The sequence below is a fragment of the Umbelopsis ramanniana genome, assembly GCF_025399195.1.
Source record: "Umbelopsis ramanniana AG unplaced genomic scaffold K450scaffold_6, whole genome shotgun sequence".
NCBI classification, from domain to species: Eukaryota; Fungi; Mucoromycota; class Umbelopsidomycetes; order Umbelopsidales; family Umbelopsidaceae; genus Umbelopsis; species Umbelopsis ramanniana.
The window spans coordinates 39,706-53,728 of NW_026252092.1; the positions used below are offsets into that span (position 1 = coordinate 39,706).

The 14,023-nt window shown below is 41.8% G+C and overlaps 6 protein-coding genes across 6 annotated transcripts; 1 reads left to right on the plus strand and 5 right to left on the minus strand.

The window, feature by feature from the left end:
• Positions 1-453: 453 nt before the first annotated feature.
• Positions 454-753, minus strand: K450DRAFT_161313 (uncharacterized protein; the record flags this gene model as incomplete). The annotated part of the gene is made up of 1 exon (XM_051584016.1): positions 454-753. A coding segment is annotated over one exon (300 nt), but the record flags the coding sequence as incomplete, so codon positions are not given.
• Positions 754-5,665: 4,912 nt separating this feature from the next.
• Positions 5,666-6,343, plus strand: K450DRAFT_223959 (uncharacterized protein). The gene has a single exon (XM_051586135.1). The coding sequence runs from the start codon at positions 6,013-6,015 to the stop codon at positions 6,190-6,192; it is 180 nt and encodes a 59-aa protein (XP_051448051.1). The 5' UTR covers positions 5,666-6,012; the 3' UTR covers positions 6,193-6,343.
• Positions 6,344-7,345, minus strand: K450DRAFT_223961 (uncharacterized protein). The gene is made up of 3 exons (XM_051586136.1): positions 7,170-7,345; positions 6,913-7,071; positions 6,344-6,852 (listed from the first exon to the last, which is right to left on the minus strand). The coding sequence occupies exons 1-3, from the start codon at positions 7,292-7,294 to the stop codon at positions 6,495-6,497; spliced, it is 642 nt and encodes a 213-aa protein (XP_051448052.1). The 5' UTR covers positions 7,295-7,345; the 3' UTR covers positions 6,344-6,494.
• A 317-nt stretch (positions 7,346-7,662) lies between these two features.
• K450DRAFT_223964 (uncharacterized protein) lies at positions 7,663-9,593 on the minus strand. Its single transcript, XM_051586137.1, has 8 exons — positions 9,494-9,593; positions 9,376-9,436; positions 9,203-9,297; positions 8,592-9,135; positions 8,452-8,529; positions 8,226-8,360; positions 8,049-8,146; positions 7,663-7,979 (listed from the first exon to the last, which is right to left on the minus strand). The coding sequence occupies exons 1-8, from the start codon at positions 9,535-9,537 to the stop codon at positions 7,892-7,894; spliced, it is 1,143 nt and encodes a 380-aa protein (XP_051448053.1). The 5' UTR covers positions 9,538-9,593; the 3' UTR covers positions 7,663-7,891.
• A 202-nt stretch (positions 9,594-9,795) lies between these two features.
• K450DRAFT_223970 (uncharacterized protein) lies at positions 9,796-11,652 on the minus strand. Its single transcript, XM_051586138.1, has 8 exons — positions 11,484-11,652; positions 11,344-11,415; positions 11,216-11,274; positions 10,830-11,062; positions 10,679-10,768; positions 10,471-10,620; positions 10,303-10,396; positions 9,796-10,230 (listed from the first exon to the last, which is right to left on the minus strand). The coding sequence occupies exons 3-8, from the start codon at positions 11,253-11,255 to the stop codon at positions 9,869-9,871; spliced, it is 969 nt and encodes a 322-aa protein (XP_051448054.1). The 5' UTR covers positions 11,256-11,274; positions 11,344-11,415; positions 11,484-11,652; the 3' UTR covers positions 9,796-9,868.
• Positions 11,653-11,955: 303 nt separating this feature from the next.
• Positions 11,956-12,798, minus strand: K450DRAFT_291111 (uncharacterized protein; the record flags this gene model as incomplete). Its single annotated transcript, XM_051593577.1, has 3 exons — positions 11,956-12,498; positions 12,568-12,728; positions 12,765-12,798. 3 exons carry the CDS (start codon positions 12,796-12,798, stop codon positions 11,956-11,958), a joined length of 738 nt encoding a protein of 245 aa, XP_051448055.1.
• Between the last annotated feature and the right edge of the window lie 1,225 nt (positions 12,799-14,023).

Genomic DNA, 14,023 nt, shown 5'->3' on the forward strand with positions numbered 1-14,023 from the left:
TCACGTTGATCGCATTCAAGCTGAGGATATTTGAGGAGGAAATCCAATATGTCGATGCGGTCTGATTTGACGACTTGAGATTTGTTGAATTCTTCCCATTCGGCATCACTATATAGAGAAAGCTCTTCTTCAGACGCGAATTCTACATTTTGATCTTCTTCCATTTCTCCTTTGCTCATAGCTTTGATATTTTCGAGATGTTTTTTCTTGCCACTCATAAACCAGGACTCAGTATTACCAGAGCCATATTTTTTTACAAACTGGTCGATAAGTTTCTTTTGATTTTCATCATGAAGAATTTTTTGCTTGCTCTTTTGGACCCTTTCCTTGATGAGCCTAATGAATGTCATATCAGGTACATACGAAAGATTTACAAAAACAGTATGCAGAGCAGTACGACCTGTAGTTATAAAAGTCAGCACAACTATAACCTAAATCTTCGTACGGTAGTAACTTACCAAATCTATCTGTTGCATTGACATCAGCGCCTGAATCCAGAAGAACCTTCTCCACTCTGAGGGACGTATTAATTTGTTCTTTGCTACTCTGTATAGCCCAGTGCAATGGTGTCTGATTCCACTGATTTCTAGCATTGACGTTTGCTCCAGAGTCAATGACTTGTTTAACAATGCCGACCTTCTCGCTTCTGACGGCATAATGTAAGACAGAGTTTCCATAGATATCTGTAGCGTTGATATTGGCGCCAGCTCCGATGAGATGCTTTATAGCTTCCAGGCATTTGGCTTTGACGGCTCTGATGATCGGTATTCCAAATGCGTTGTGATGATTGGGGTTCGCTCCAAGCTGTAATAACTTTTCAACAATCTCAGCGAATCCAAGTCCTGCAGCTAATGACAATGGAGAATTTGATGATTTGTCGATTTGATTGACGGCTGTGGTGACATCTGGATGTTGAAATTTCATAGCCTGTAGGATCATCATGATCAATTCCTGATCTCCATTTTTGCAAGCCATTATAAGAGCATTTTCGTCATCTAAGAGGAGGGTGAGTAATGTATAAGTAGTGCAATTGCCTCAGAAAAGTTAAATACCTTTGTTGCACACGGAATACTTGATCTCATTAACGGATTCAGTGAGAAGCGCATTCACAATGGGCTTAACTCCTTTTCCTTGCAGAGCAATCATCAATGCAGATTGCTGTTCTCTATTACGCATATTGACATCTGAACCTAGCTTCAGCATGCCTGCTACAGCTTCCACGTAGTTATTTTGGTTCTCTTTGTCGTTTTCATATCTTTCGCTGAAAATTTTCACAGCTAGCATGAGTACAGAGTTCAGCGATCCATTGACATTGTTGATACCGATATTCATTTTCTTCTCCGCAGAATAACGAAGCATTTCCAATAACACCGTGGGGACATCCTGACTTGCAGCGACAATGGCAGAGGATATCATGTTATCGTCAACTTGATAAGGTTGAGCGCCGTAATCCAAGAGAATACGATTTGATTTGATCCATTCGTCACGATAATTTGGGTACTTCAGCTCGAACATCGCATTGACCTTCTGTAGCATTTCTTCCGAGTTTTCCAGGACATGGTCATAGTTGTCTGGTAGTCGTTGAGCAGAAAACATCAATGGCGTTTTATGGTGGTCTATAGCTCCAGATTGTAAATTTGCGTCCGCTCCATGCTTCAAGAAGAATTCCACAAGATTCGGATGGTGAATGGTACAGGCTTGCAATAAGTAGTTATAGGTTAATTTAAGAACCGATTTGTTCGAAGATGAATCAAACTCTACATACCAAAATGCAAAACACCACGTCCAGTATTAGGTGGATATTCAGATGGCTTAGCCTTTGGATGTTTTTCAAGATAGCCTTTCTCCAGTTCTCTCACTAGGTTCATATTTGGTTTGAAGTTTTTCACAAATATTGAAGCAAACGATATCTGTTTGGAAAACATTTGAAGAGAATCTGTTAATCATGTATATTTAACCTCTAAGCAAAAAAAAAGTACTTACCCATTGGTCAAAGTGATGTCTAAAGTCGAAAAACTTGCGTTGGTCGGTTGACATGGGTCGATCCCACGCAGAATGAGTGGATCGGACTGCCTCTCTGTATTTCTTCACATCGCCCATTTGCTGAGAAAGTGCCTTATGAACACCCCACAATAAAGGTGAATAGCCTTCGTCATTCACCTTGTTTGCCTACGTAAAATAGACAGCTATCAGTAAACTCCTCATGCTTATGATATAAGTTAGTATCACTTACCATGTCACTGAGACAATCTTTGAAGGGGTGGTTTTTCTTGGTAAGCAATTTCCAGATATTTCTATACCTAACCACCTTGCGTTGTTGGCTCTCTTTCACTGATTTGTAAGGTGTTGTAATATCCAGAATGGCTGGAGCAGAAAGTAGATAGTGGAAAATATTGTGTCCTGTTGAAGTTGAGCTCAATGGGGAAGCACCGCTTTCCAAGAGGCCTTCTACAATGTGATCGTTGCCAGTAGCCATGGCAACTGCTAGAGGCGTTTCTCCTGACAGTTCCTCAAGCTCTAGGTCTGCTCCGCCTTTTACAAGGATGTTGAGAAGTTCTTTTTGAGCCTTTATGCCATCGGAATCGTCATATTCAAGCTTCTGTGAATGTTTAGTAGTATGATAAACCCATTCAGATGAGTAACGCCCATACATATACTCTATCTCATCAGCGTGATTCAAGGGACGCTCTTTGTTGAATGCATGCGCTCTAGCTAGAAGATGTAACGGCGTGCTACCTGGAAAGAAGTATAAGAGACAACGATGAAAGCTTGGTAGAAAAGCCAAAAAAAAAAAACGTACCATTCACATCTTTTATGTTAGGGTCTGCCCCAGTAGCCATCAAGTGCTTTGCCTTTGCGATGATGCGGTTGGCTTCGTACTCAGAGAAAAAAGCGTCGATAACACAATTATGAAGGAGAGTCTTTCCTTCATCATCCTTGAAATTGACATCGATTCTCTTGGTCTTGTTATCCAGTAGGTAGCGCACCATCTTTGTGTGTCCTTTACGGTCTGCTATGCCGCATGGCGTTGTTTTCCACAAATTTCTGGGACTCATGTTGCATGAGGTTGTCTCCAACAGAAGTTGGACAATATTGATCCATCCATATGCTGTTGCATAATGTAAAGCAGTATTTTCCGAAGTGTCGCCACCATCAACGTTTGCACCATAAGATAGCAATACAACAACCGCTTCATACTGTCCATTTTTGCAGGCTAGATGTAAAGGAGTTGATCCAAACTTGTCAAAAACATCCACATCTGCCTTTCCTTCATCAATCAATACTTTGATACATTCGACATGGCCTTGAGCTGCTGCAAAATGGAGTGGTGTGCCTTTAGTGGCAGAGTCTTGGGCGTCGATCTTGGCTCCTTCTTGAATGAGGACTTTACACGCTTCAGTAGCTCCATAGAATGAAGCAAAGTGTAATGCAGTCCATCGCTGGGGGAGCATAGTTGTATCTGCAACACTCGTAGATTCTTCGGTAGAGTTTCCACGCATAGTATTTAGCAAAAGCTTGATATTATGAGCTCTTCCGTATTTTGAAGCCAGTAATAATGGTGACATCTTATTCCTGTCGAGTTGCATACAGTTGAATCCTTTAGAGATGAGGTACTCCAAGCAATCAGATGTCTCGCTAGCAGCGGCAAAATGAGCTACAGTACGAGAAAGACCATCGGTATGACCTTGACCAAGGTCATCCAGTTGTTCAAAGAGTTCTTCGAGATACTTGCGTCGAGGATGAATAGCTGCACACTCTACAGGGGTAATTTGGTAGTTCTCAAGTGCCTTTTTCAAAATTTGATTTCGACGATAAGGCTGCATTGACTTCACACCGTCCAACTACGCGCACGTAGAGAAGTTAGTATAATGATTGAATATTGCTGCAGCATCTGATGGAAGAGCCTACCTTTAAAACATCCATATGCACCTTGTTGAGCCCTCCAGCTTCGTTCAAACATTTCGAAATGGAAGCTGCAACGCTTCTGTTACCTGCTGCCACCGCTTCATAAAAGGCCCAGGAACTGAATGCGCTATTACTCCAATCGTCTTTGAGCCACAGGTAATCGACCATGGTTGATGTCAAAGAACTATGCTGCACCGCCGCCAAGATAGATTTGGAATAGGAGGATAAGACATGCGAATTTCTTAAATAGTGTAATTCCATAAGCGGGCGCTGTGGGATTTCATAGAATACTTGATCTCCTTTCCTGTTACCACGAGATTCATAGACAGCCCTTCAAATATAAGTGCATTAGTAGACCAGATCTTAATTACACATGCTGATTTAGATAACTTACTTTGAGACGGATCCAAAGGCAAATTTCGAGACAAATCCGGTGTTGTAGTTAGGATCGTCCTTTGCAGGTGGTCCTCTAACGCTAATATTTGCTTTTAGTAACAGTTCGACGTATGCTGTCTTTCCTGAAAGCATTGCAGTCAACAATGGTGACTGAAATGGTACATCAGGGGTTGCATCTATAGTCCAGTTTGGTACCAACTTGGTGTTGGCAGTCAGTTTGGAGAGTAAGGGAATGTCATCCATCTTGATTGCTCTGTGGTATTCACGAGCTGAGCATACACCACAGCAATCAACGCACATCTCGCGGCTGTCATTACGAGATAGCCGAAAAGTCGCTATGGAAGTCGCAAAATGCTCAATGCGTTCCATACGTGCCTTCTTTAAGACTTCCTCTAGTAGAGCTTTGTTCGTTTTACGCTTTGAAGATCTTTCTACGCCTTTTACAATTGGTTCACCGTCATCATTCAAAGAACGCTTGTTCCGCTTTGTGTTTCCAGATGCAACTTTTTTGGGCACTTCAACAAGAGCAGCATCGAGCTTGATATCATGTTGTAAAAGTAGATTTGCTCTAGTTTTCGATGCTCGAGATCTAGATATGGGTTGAGCGTCAGTGGCAGGCGTCCTCTGCGTCAAGGTACTGGAATACTGCATGAGTAATTCTCGGCTGCCGAGTTCATTTTCCTTAATCCAGCTTGTGCTGCTTTTACTGTCCCCAGTGAATCGTACCAAAAATAAAGTGCCAAACTAAATTGTTGTGAGTGGCGCTGTGTTACACTGATAAAGACAAATGCATGCACAACTTGGCGACTTACAGGTCCTGGTTTACTGTCGAGAATTTCTTCCACACGGCAAGGGGCATTGACATCCTCGTCATCTTTCATGTAAAAGTGTCTTTGCTTGGCGGCATTGTTCATGACAGCCTTAACAGCCTTCTTAGCCACCTTTCTGGCGATCTTCTTTTCAGCTATGGCACTCTGCTTTGTTAGCTGCTTCTTTGCTCTAATTTGGCGGGACATCTGTGCGGATACATCATGTTAGGGGAAAGAATAGTGCGCATGACAGGTATCTACAACGCATATATTACAGTGTCTTTGTTGTCTCTCTGGGATTTTCTTGGAGCCATTGCTATAGTGTTTGTGGTGTAGAGATATTATCCCAAGACCCCGAGTATATATAGAAATTAATGGTAGGTTACACGAAGGATATAATTTTGACTTCTAACCCGCAGCCTTCCTGGCCATGCAGAAATTTTGTCTCGAGGCATTAAGGACAGTATACGAAATGCCTAGCAACCGTTGCTATGGTAATACTATCTTTTGTTGTCTCCTAGGAAACTAAGCCTAAATGTTGCTACATGAATGATGTTAAGATCATATTATGTGTTATATGCTTAAAGTAACCTTACGTTGAGATTGATGTTGTTTATTCAATTTCCAGTGGAAGGCACTTTACTTTTGACAAAGGTGCAAATTGGGCTTTTTGTTGCCTTTGTACACGATACCATTTATATGGCGAGAATCATCGTACACATACCCAGCGGTTTTGCTTTGTATAATAGCTACGAAACATGTTCTATTTAGCATACAAATAACGTATGTTTTTCCCTTAGCATAACTTTGCACTTCCGTCTCTGGCTATATCCAAGGTTTGTCCGAAGGCATCGGAGCGTCTCATCAGGACTGCATTTCGTCGCGAATTTCCACGCATTGTATGGTACATGCAGCGATAGTGTACACTAGTCATTTCAATGTTGTGATGGTTGAAGCAATGAATAGTGAGGAGGCGGTGTATCTCCCCCCTAATTTAATTTTGCAGATCATGATCGCTTGTATTGCTTCATCATATTTGGCGTCGCATCTCTATTGCAGTTTGATGAGACAGAAGCAATAGAGATGTTCTTCGTCAACCTCCTACAGGCGTTATAGCAGTCGAGATTTTCTCAGTCGATACGCTCCAAGAAACCTAAATCCTCCCAAAGCGTTGTTTGAAGGCCGAGATGATTAAATTGTCCCGGGATATCACTGGGTATAGTCGATTTCAAGTGCTAGCATTGAATACATTGACGTTTAAAAATATTAAAACAAACATGCTTAAACAATTAAATATCTATTCACGTTTGGAACAATCTTTAATATCAAATTATGTGCCACTAATCTTTTACAAATACACCGGGTATTTCAAGATGCACAGTCTTAGATAGCTGAGGGTAAATGAGTGGGTGTGGCATGCTTTTCCTTATGGGTAGTGGCTTTGGAGACGGTCTTATGGCCAGAAGACTTATGGTGAAACTTTGACTTCTTACCATGCTTCTTGTGAGCATGTTGGGAGTGGTGCTTGGCAGCCTTTGCAACGTCTGCGGCACCGCTTGGGTGGGGAGGGGCAAGACTATGGTGTTCTGTAGGGCTTGCAGTCTTGGAGGAAGCATGATGTGATGGTTTGTGCGATGCGGAAGCATGCTTATGAGCGGTCGACGTCGAGTTTTTGGCCTCCTCAATAGTAATATAACCGGCAAACGAAAGGTCCTTCAAAGTGGGGCCGACTTCAACGACACTGAATGAAATTGTAAGTAACATTTTCAATCCTGCACTTGATAATGAGTGTAGTACTTACTACTTCTTGCCAGGCTTGACGTTGCTAGGTACAGTCCACTTATAGTGGCCTTCAGTAACAGGTATCTTGTTAGCAACGATCAAATCGATGTTAAGAGCTTGTGCAGGTCCAGATGCCAGCAAAATAGATACAGGTTCGCTTCCAGAAGCGGTTTTGTTCCTAATTAAAAAAATGAAGTAAGAAAAATGGATGTTAGTTAGTTGAGAAATAATCTGTTTTCCGTAAAGGAATTTGGAGTTGAGGAGTGAAGAGCGTACCAGTAGATGTCGACCTCTTTACCGATTTCCCAAACGTTACCGGGTTTAGGCGAGGTGATTTTTACAGAGCCAGCCAAGACGGCGCTTACGATGGTGGCAAGACTTAGGATAGAAGCTTTCAGCATTGAAGGAATGGAATGAGGGAGTAAGCAAAGAAGAAACTAGCTCGGTGAACCCGGACCTGCAAGTAACATTATACTAAGGGAGTGTACGACAGCAATTTACGCTCTTGCACGAGTAACCAATATCGACATCGCCAAATCAGGCAAGGCCCATTCGCACTGAGTTTCGTTTTTAAGTTGCAGTGGGCTGGGCTTCGTGGCTGAATTTGAAAGGACCGACCAAAATAACAGGCATGGAAACGAAATGTAAGTGTACTCTTTCATTCGTTTCAAATCAACCCATTCATATCAAGACAATAACGACAGTATTGTAATCAATATCCACATGAGTGATTGTACCATTTTTTTTACTCAACGAACGTGTCGCCAGTCTGATAGTCATGGGGGTATGCCAAAATGCACACATTTTTATGTTTATTAAAGGAGAAAGATCATATAGAATAATGCAGCCGAATGCTGTGCAAAGCATAGCTTTTGATTTGTTGAGAACATGGTACAAGCCTAAACATGAAATCTCAATTTGTAGCTTTGGAATATAAGGCAAGGCTCACTCATTTAAATAATTACGACACTGTGATAAGCTGTAGATTTGACTCCTCGCTATTGCGACTTGACATCTTTTTGTCGTTGCTCTTCTTCATACTCTAAGGCAGCTTTTGCGTTTTTTCGGCGCTGTCTTTCCTCAAAGCTAAAAAAAATCACCAGGTTAATTGATGGTGCAGCAATAGATCAATTCAAGATAGCCTATGAAGCTTACACTCGGCGATGTTCGATAATCCTGTTAATGATACCCTCTGTCGTGACACTGGCATTTGGGTTATCAAGCTCGTGGTATATCCCAAGTTGTTTAGGAAGCTTTGTGAAATGGAAGAAAAAAAATTTCTGTCAGCACATTGAGGATGCCTGTTGGAAAATGGATATTCTGCACACTTACCTCATATGGGTCTTTGCCATCTAGGTCATGCTCAGTAGGGGTATTGCCATGAGCAACCAGACTGACGTTATAAACCTTGCCGAGGACATCCTTAGTAACGCTATACGGTGCGCCTATGATAACCTCATCGACATACTACAATAGCCAGATAAATATGTTAGTCTTGTGGCAACTTCGCCATTGAAGGATGGACGAAAAATAATCGGTATCCCAAATTACAACTTACACGACAGGCAAGGACGCTAAGAACACGTTCATGCAAATTCATAAGTGGATAGTTGATGCCCTTGATAGCGTTCACAGTCTTTATCGAGCAAGTCAGTCGTACGTATCAATCAACATCCTATCAAGCATACATGGACGTACCTGATCATCATGTACACCAACAAGAAGGTAATCCCCTAGCTCCTTGGCGCGCTTCAAAAACTCAATGTGACCGGTGTGGAACAAGTCAAAGGTTCCATCGACATATACAATACGGTCGTTCTCCTTGGGCTCACGTCCTTCAGAAAACTGAACAATTTTTCTTGATGTTGGCAAAAAGTGCGAGACCGTGGTGTTGGGGCCAAGCTTATTAGAAGCAGTACTGAAAGAACCCAAGTCCTCTGAGCTGAGACTCGCTAATGACGATGCACCAGCGGATTGACTTCTTCGGTGGTGATCTCTGGTCATGAGAAGCATTCTTCCCACCAATTCAGTTGTAGATACACCTTGCGTACGCTTGCACTCACGATAGAGTCCAGCGTCTTTAACAGCTTGATAGCAATCGGTTCCATCAGCCATTGTGGTGATATCGTCACCATGGACACAGAAATCGACATTATACTCTTTCAAAATTTCAACTGTCGTATTATAAGGAGCGTTTGGCACTACTTGATCCACCCATTTGCAAGCGGCAACAGCAGCATATCTTAATGTAAGGGAAACACTCAGTATTACATTCATATAGCCTCTTAGATACTTTTCCTTTCAGCTACCTCTCATCTTCCTTCATAACAGTAGGTCCTTTGTTCTTCTCAATTTCTGCGTCGGAGTGCACTCCTACGATCAAGAAGTCACCCATAGCCTTTGCCTAAGTAAGATAATCAAATGTATACCGCCTTAGTAGCCATTAACGTCGTGGAAGTGTGCAAGTCATTACGCTTCATACCTGCCTAAGAGCATTAGCATGCCCAAAGTGCATCATGTCAAAGCAGCCATCAACCCAGACTCTATCAGGTACATGTTAGCTCCGTTCGCAATGCATTCGACCATAGTCGAGTACATACCTAATTGGTTTTCTTGTTTGCATTTGTGAAACTTCAGACAACATTGCAAAAATTCAGTTCTATTATTTGAGAATTTGAAACCAAAATGAAGAGGTGTTCCCAGTTTAGAAATTTTAGATTTTTCAGAGCGAGTGGCCTTTTGAACCTCAGGCACGTTAATTCTATCACGTGTAACCCCATTGGCTAGGTGTGGTTTGCCCCCATTTCAGAAAAAAGAAAGCACATCCGGAGCTTTAAACAAAAATGACCCCAACCATCCCAATCCGCATAGTTGGTAACAATTGAAGTGTGACCGAAAGGCATTGTAGACAAATATACAGCAGACATTGATGGATGACTTTTATATAATAATTAATTGAAAATGAATGGCTTTCCCTACGAATTCCAAGTAATTTTGGCGGGATCGATTAATTTCTGTGAATTAGCATGGGTGAGTTTTATAGCCTCATCGATCATAGGCCATGAAATACAGATTACAGCATCAGCAGACGAGTTATCCTTTGACTTCCGTACATATTTGATTAAGCCTGCATACTGCATTGCATCTAAAATGTCTTCTGGGTGGATATAGGTCAATTGAGAAAGCTGCTCTATGGTCATTTCGTTCGGGACGTCGGATTGCACCAGCGATCTGAGTATAACCGAAGCCCAATACGACCGATAACCTCGATGCCCCAAGTCTGATAACGGCTTTTCCGGCGTTCCAATTTGATTCTCATGTCTTGCAAGTTCATAGCCTGCGCGCGATATAAATTAGAATTCATGCCAACCCCACTCCAATTTTGCATAATCTCTGAACTTAAACTCACTGAATTCTATCATTAGCTTGCCATACCCTTTTCTTTGATGTGGTGGGAGTACCATTATACACGCCAAATTGTTGTTCTCATAAGATATTTTTTCCTATAGAAGAATGGGAGACGACGCTGAGCTCGTGAAGTAGGTATAGACTTGTCCGAGAGTATGGCAACCCTTACCTTAGAGAAGTAGGCAACTACATCGTCTGTTCGCCGCTCCCTAGGATTGCTCTCCGTCAAAACGTAAAACATGAAGCCTTCAATGTCGTAATATACCGACTTGTGATCCAAGAATAGCTTTGACATTAGACATAAGTTTTGAGAATATAGCTATTGTATGAGTTGGTTAACATGTGAATTGACTTCTTTGCCTAAACGCAAAACCTACCTTCTCCGCCTTGCCATCAATTCTAAAGATTTTGATGTCACCTTGCTGGTATACTATGTCTCCCGGTGGCGACCGCTTGCGACAGTTGGCCTGTATTGTGACGTCTTAATACTAGCACAGCCATGACAGTATGCTTTCCCAAATAACCAACCTTATGTACACGAAGACTATTTTCCTCCAGCATGTACTTGAGGCAATGCTCGCAAATATACATTCTGTCTAAATTTCGTCCATATTCCTCTGGATATTGTGAATTGTACCAAGTTCCAATCTCATATCTGCCAAAGACGATAGACTTTATATTGATGGGTTCTTCGGGCGTCCTCAACATTTGGACCTTATTTTTCGATGCTTCTATATTTGATTTGAAATTTTGTGAATCTTCTTCCTAGATCCGATAGTTTAATGGTTAGGTATGTCATGCCGAACCTATGGCTGAACGCGACACGTCCGGCGTTCAAACGAAAGCACAGTATGTTTCAAATTTTGGCTGGCGTTCTGTATCAACGCTAGCCTTTCATAAATTAAATCGCTTACCATTGGCGCATTGGGTATTATTAGGCTGCTGTTCATCCATGCGTCTGGTCGTGTACTGTCTGAGAGCAGGAGTTGGTTTAGAGGAATGAACAGTGTGAAGTAACGCAATAAATGTCTGTATGGCTGACCTTCACGAAAATGAACGAATACTTCGCAGCCTTCGGACTCGCTTTCACGAGTATTGAGGACCTCTATTGAATCTTGTAAGATCTAGAGAATCAGTGATTCGTTCTCAATGTGACGTTAGCATAAGAAATAAAAAGATTACATTCTTGTCCATTCAATTGTATTGTTCGCGTCGATCCAATGATAGGTTGCTGGTACTCGTTTAATTGATGTTTGGTAGCAATGCCACCCATAGCCAAAGATTGAAAGAAGTCCGACAAGGCAAAACAAGCCGCCTTTTGGGATTCTACGAGTTGTAATGTGTTTTTGAAAATCAGCAAGACATGCCGAACTCGTTGGTTTGTGCGAATTTTTTCAAAATGCCTTTCTTAGCATAGAATTAAAGCATATACGTTTATATGATTTGTAAAGGCACAAAAATAGAACCCTAGTGATATCTTCTCCATGCCTTAACTGATCATCATGGTCTCTACTTCGCTGGGGAACACTTGCAAATACTCATGCTTTACTATATTAGAATGTGTATATTTCGTTTATGTCTGGACTTGAACAAATGTGGTAATGAATTTTATGATGGGTCGTTAGACTACGATGCTTTCTGATTTCTACAAGCATTAATTTGCCATCATGACGGCAACGGCGACGGCAGCGGCCATGACAGTAGATATCTTCTGAACAGAGGACGATGCAGCATCGCTTGTGCTGCCGTCAGTGCTATTAGCAGAACTTGCAATAGGTGGGAAAACTGATGAAGAGAGAGTGACAGTCGTCAGGACTGAATTGTCAACATATAACTTAAAAAGACTACTACTAATGTTTGAAAGCTGAGCAATTGTAATTTTCTTACCAGTACTAATGGGTCTACCGCTGTGGCTGGATACAGATGTAGGACGCATGGATGCAGTTTGCGAGCCCATGGCAGTGTAACCTGGAGTCAGTGGTAGAGCGGCACTAGGGGCACCTGAGTCCATTTCATCTGAGGAACTGCCAGCTCCACCATGGCCAGCGTCAGAAGCACCGGAGCCATGTGCACCAGTACCCATAGTGCTGTCATCGTCATTATCACCACCTGCTGTTGCTGGAGTCATGGTTGAGCTGCCAGACTCGTCAGAGCTATCCTCAGTTGAGTCGTCATCGCAATCTTCTTCGTTAGGGACCTTTAATGATAAAAGTTATACCGACTTCGTGATCGTTGAAAAAACTCAATGATTTGTTGGAAATAATACCTCGTCAATGCCAACTGGTACTGGACCTGGTCCAATAGGAGAGTAGCCACCAGTGGGTAGACTATCAGGCTGCTCCATTGTTGAAGTATGATTTAACGGCATTACTTGCGTTGTATTAGCAGGTTGACCGCCTGAAACTGCTTTTATCGGAGTACCAGCATCTAAAGTTAGAGCGTATGCACTAAGCACGGACGTACTTAACAAAAGGAGCGCAGTGTTGAAAAATTTCATGAAAGAATGTGATATGAAAACGGGACAAAATTATGTTACGAGTCTATCTCTACTTGATGAAAAACGCCCTTGCACTTTTATACGCAAGCAATGGTTCCTTCGGACGCATAACGGTATGACATTATCTAAGTAATGGAATTCTGCTCGCGACGATTGTGCGTATGCTCATTAGTCTACATCAAGATCTATACCGAGCCGCTAACCGAGAAATATAATGATATCCATGCGAATATAGCACATGCTTATTGTAAGTAAAAATTATGCCAAGACTCTTTTATTAGGACGTTACTACATATACGTACTACCAGTCCTCATAACAATTTGAACAGATATGCTGACAATGGCCACATTGTTGGAAGAAGAATCACAATTGCGCTGCGGGATTTTAACATGTAGTTCCTTTGCGCCTTGAATCATTTATAAAATTTGATGACTATATCTATTGTCAATGTTATCGATTGAAAGGCACAAATGAAGCAGTACAATTTTCTTGCCACGCGTTCGGACCAACCTGCATCTGGTTCAATTTACATCTTGCCCGTGCTCTTAGAATTTAGGAGCCCGGCGTTTCATCCCACCTTCCCATTTCGTTCTTATTCACTTAAAGCTGTCTCGAACAGTGTCATATCTGGCAAGACCATTACATGTAAGATGACTATGTCCTGGACTGTCTAGACAAAAATCTTTTGGCCATTTACTACAAAGTAGATCTAATCTAAGCGTGGATCTTACGGGAACCACGGACCGAGAGTTTCCCTTTGCCGTGAAATTCGGTTGCTATATTAAGTTCATGTCCACACATGGGCTGTTCGATTACTGCAAATCGTTATCAAGTCGTCCTATTTCTTAGATCTTGTTTTTGGCATACTCAGTGTACGAACTTACGAACTCATTAACTCTTACCTAACACTTCCAAAAAATTGATCACGCCATCTACTTTTTTAAAACTACGCATTACGACAAATAAATGATACCTTAATTTCGCAAGACACAAACAGATATGTATGGAATCTATCTTGAGATGTTAATGTCTCCAAACGTTTGCTAAATAAGAAAGTCAAAACAGCAACTCCGGATGAGTCAAAAACTTACAGTCACAAATGTTGCACTGCACGCAAGTCGAGGCGTAGTAGTGCTGGCTCATTCAAGGTTTTATATTGCTTTTAACTGCGATAATTATAAATGCGCTACCGTCAGTCACATTTTCCGTAGTCCACTGTAATAC

Excerpts from the sequence above, each read along its gene's own strand:
- K450DRAFT_223959 (XM_051586135.1), top strand. The coding sequence starts at position 6,013 with ATGGTACATGCAGCGATAGTGTACACTAGTCATTTCAATGTTGTGATG.
- K450DRAFT_223961 (XM_051586136.1), bottom strand. The coding sequence starts at position 7,294 with ATGCTGAAAGCTTCTATCCTAAGTCTTGCCACCATCGTAAGCGCCGTC. Across the intron at positions 7,072-7,169 it reads AAAGAGGTCGACATCTACTG|GAACAAAACCGCTTCTGGAA; the intron begins GTACGCTCTTCA and ends TTTTTTAATTAG. Across the intron at positions 6,853-6,912 it reads GTCAAGCCTGGCAAGAAGTA|TGTCGTTGAAGTCGGCCCCA; the intron begins GTAAGTACTACA and ends AATTTCATTCAG.
- K450DRAFT_223964 (XM_051586137.1), bottom strand. The coding sequence starts at position 9,537 with ATGTTGTCTGAAGTTTCACAAATGCAAACAAGAAAACCAATTAG. Across the intron at positions 9,298-9,375 it reads ATGCTAATGCTCTTAGGCAG|GCAAAGGCTATGGGTGACTT; the intron begins GTATGAAGCGTA and ends TATCTTACTTAG. Across the intron at positions 8,147-8,225 it reads ATGGCAAAGACCCATATGAG|CTTCCTAAACAACTTGGGAT; the intron begins GTAAGTGTGCAG and ends CATTTCACAAAG.
- K450DRAFT_223970 (XM_051586138.1), bottom strand. The coding sequence starts at position 11,255 with ATGGATGAACAGCAGCCTAATAATACCCAATGCGCCAATG. Across the intron at positions 11,063-11,215 it reads TAATACCCAATGCGCCAATG|AAGATTCACAAAATTTCAAA; the intron begins GTAAGCGATTTA and ends GGATCTAGGAAG. Across the intron at positions 10,397-10,470 it reads TAGTTGCCTACTTCTCTAAG|GAAAAAATATCTTATGAGAA; the intron begins GTAAGGGTTGCC and ends ATTCTTCTATAG.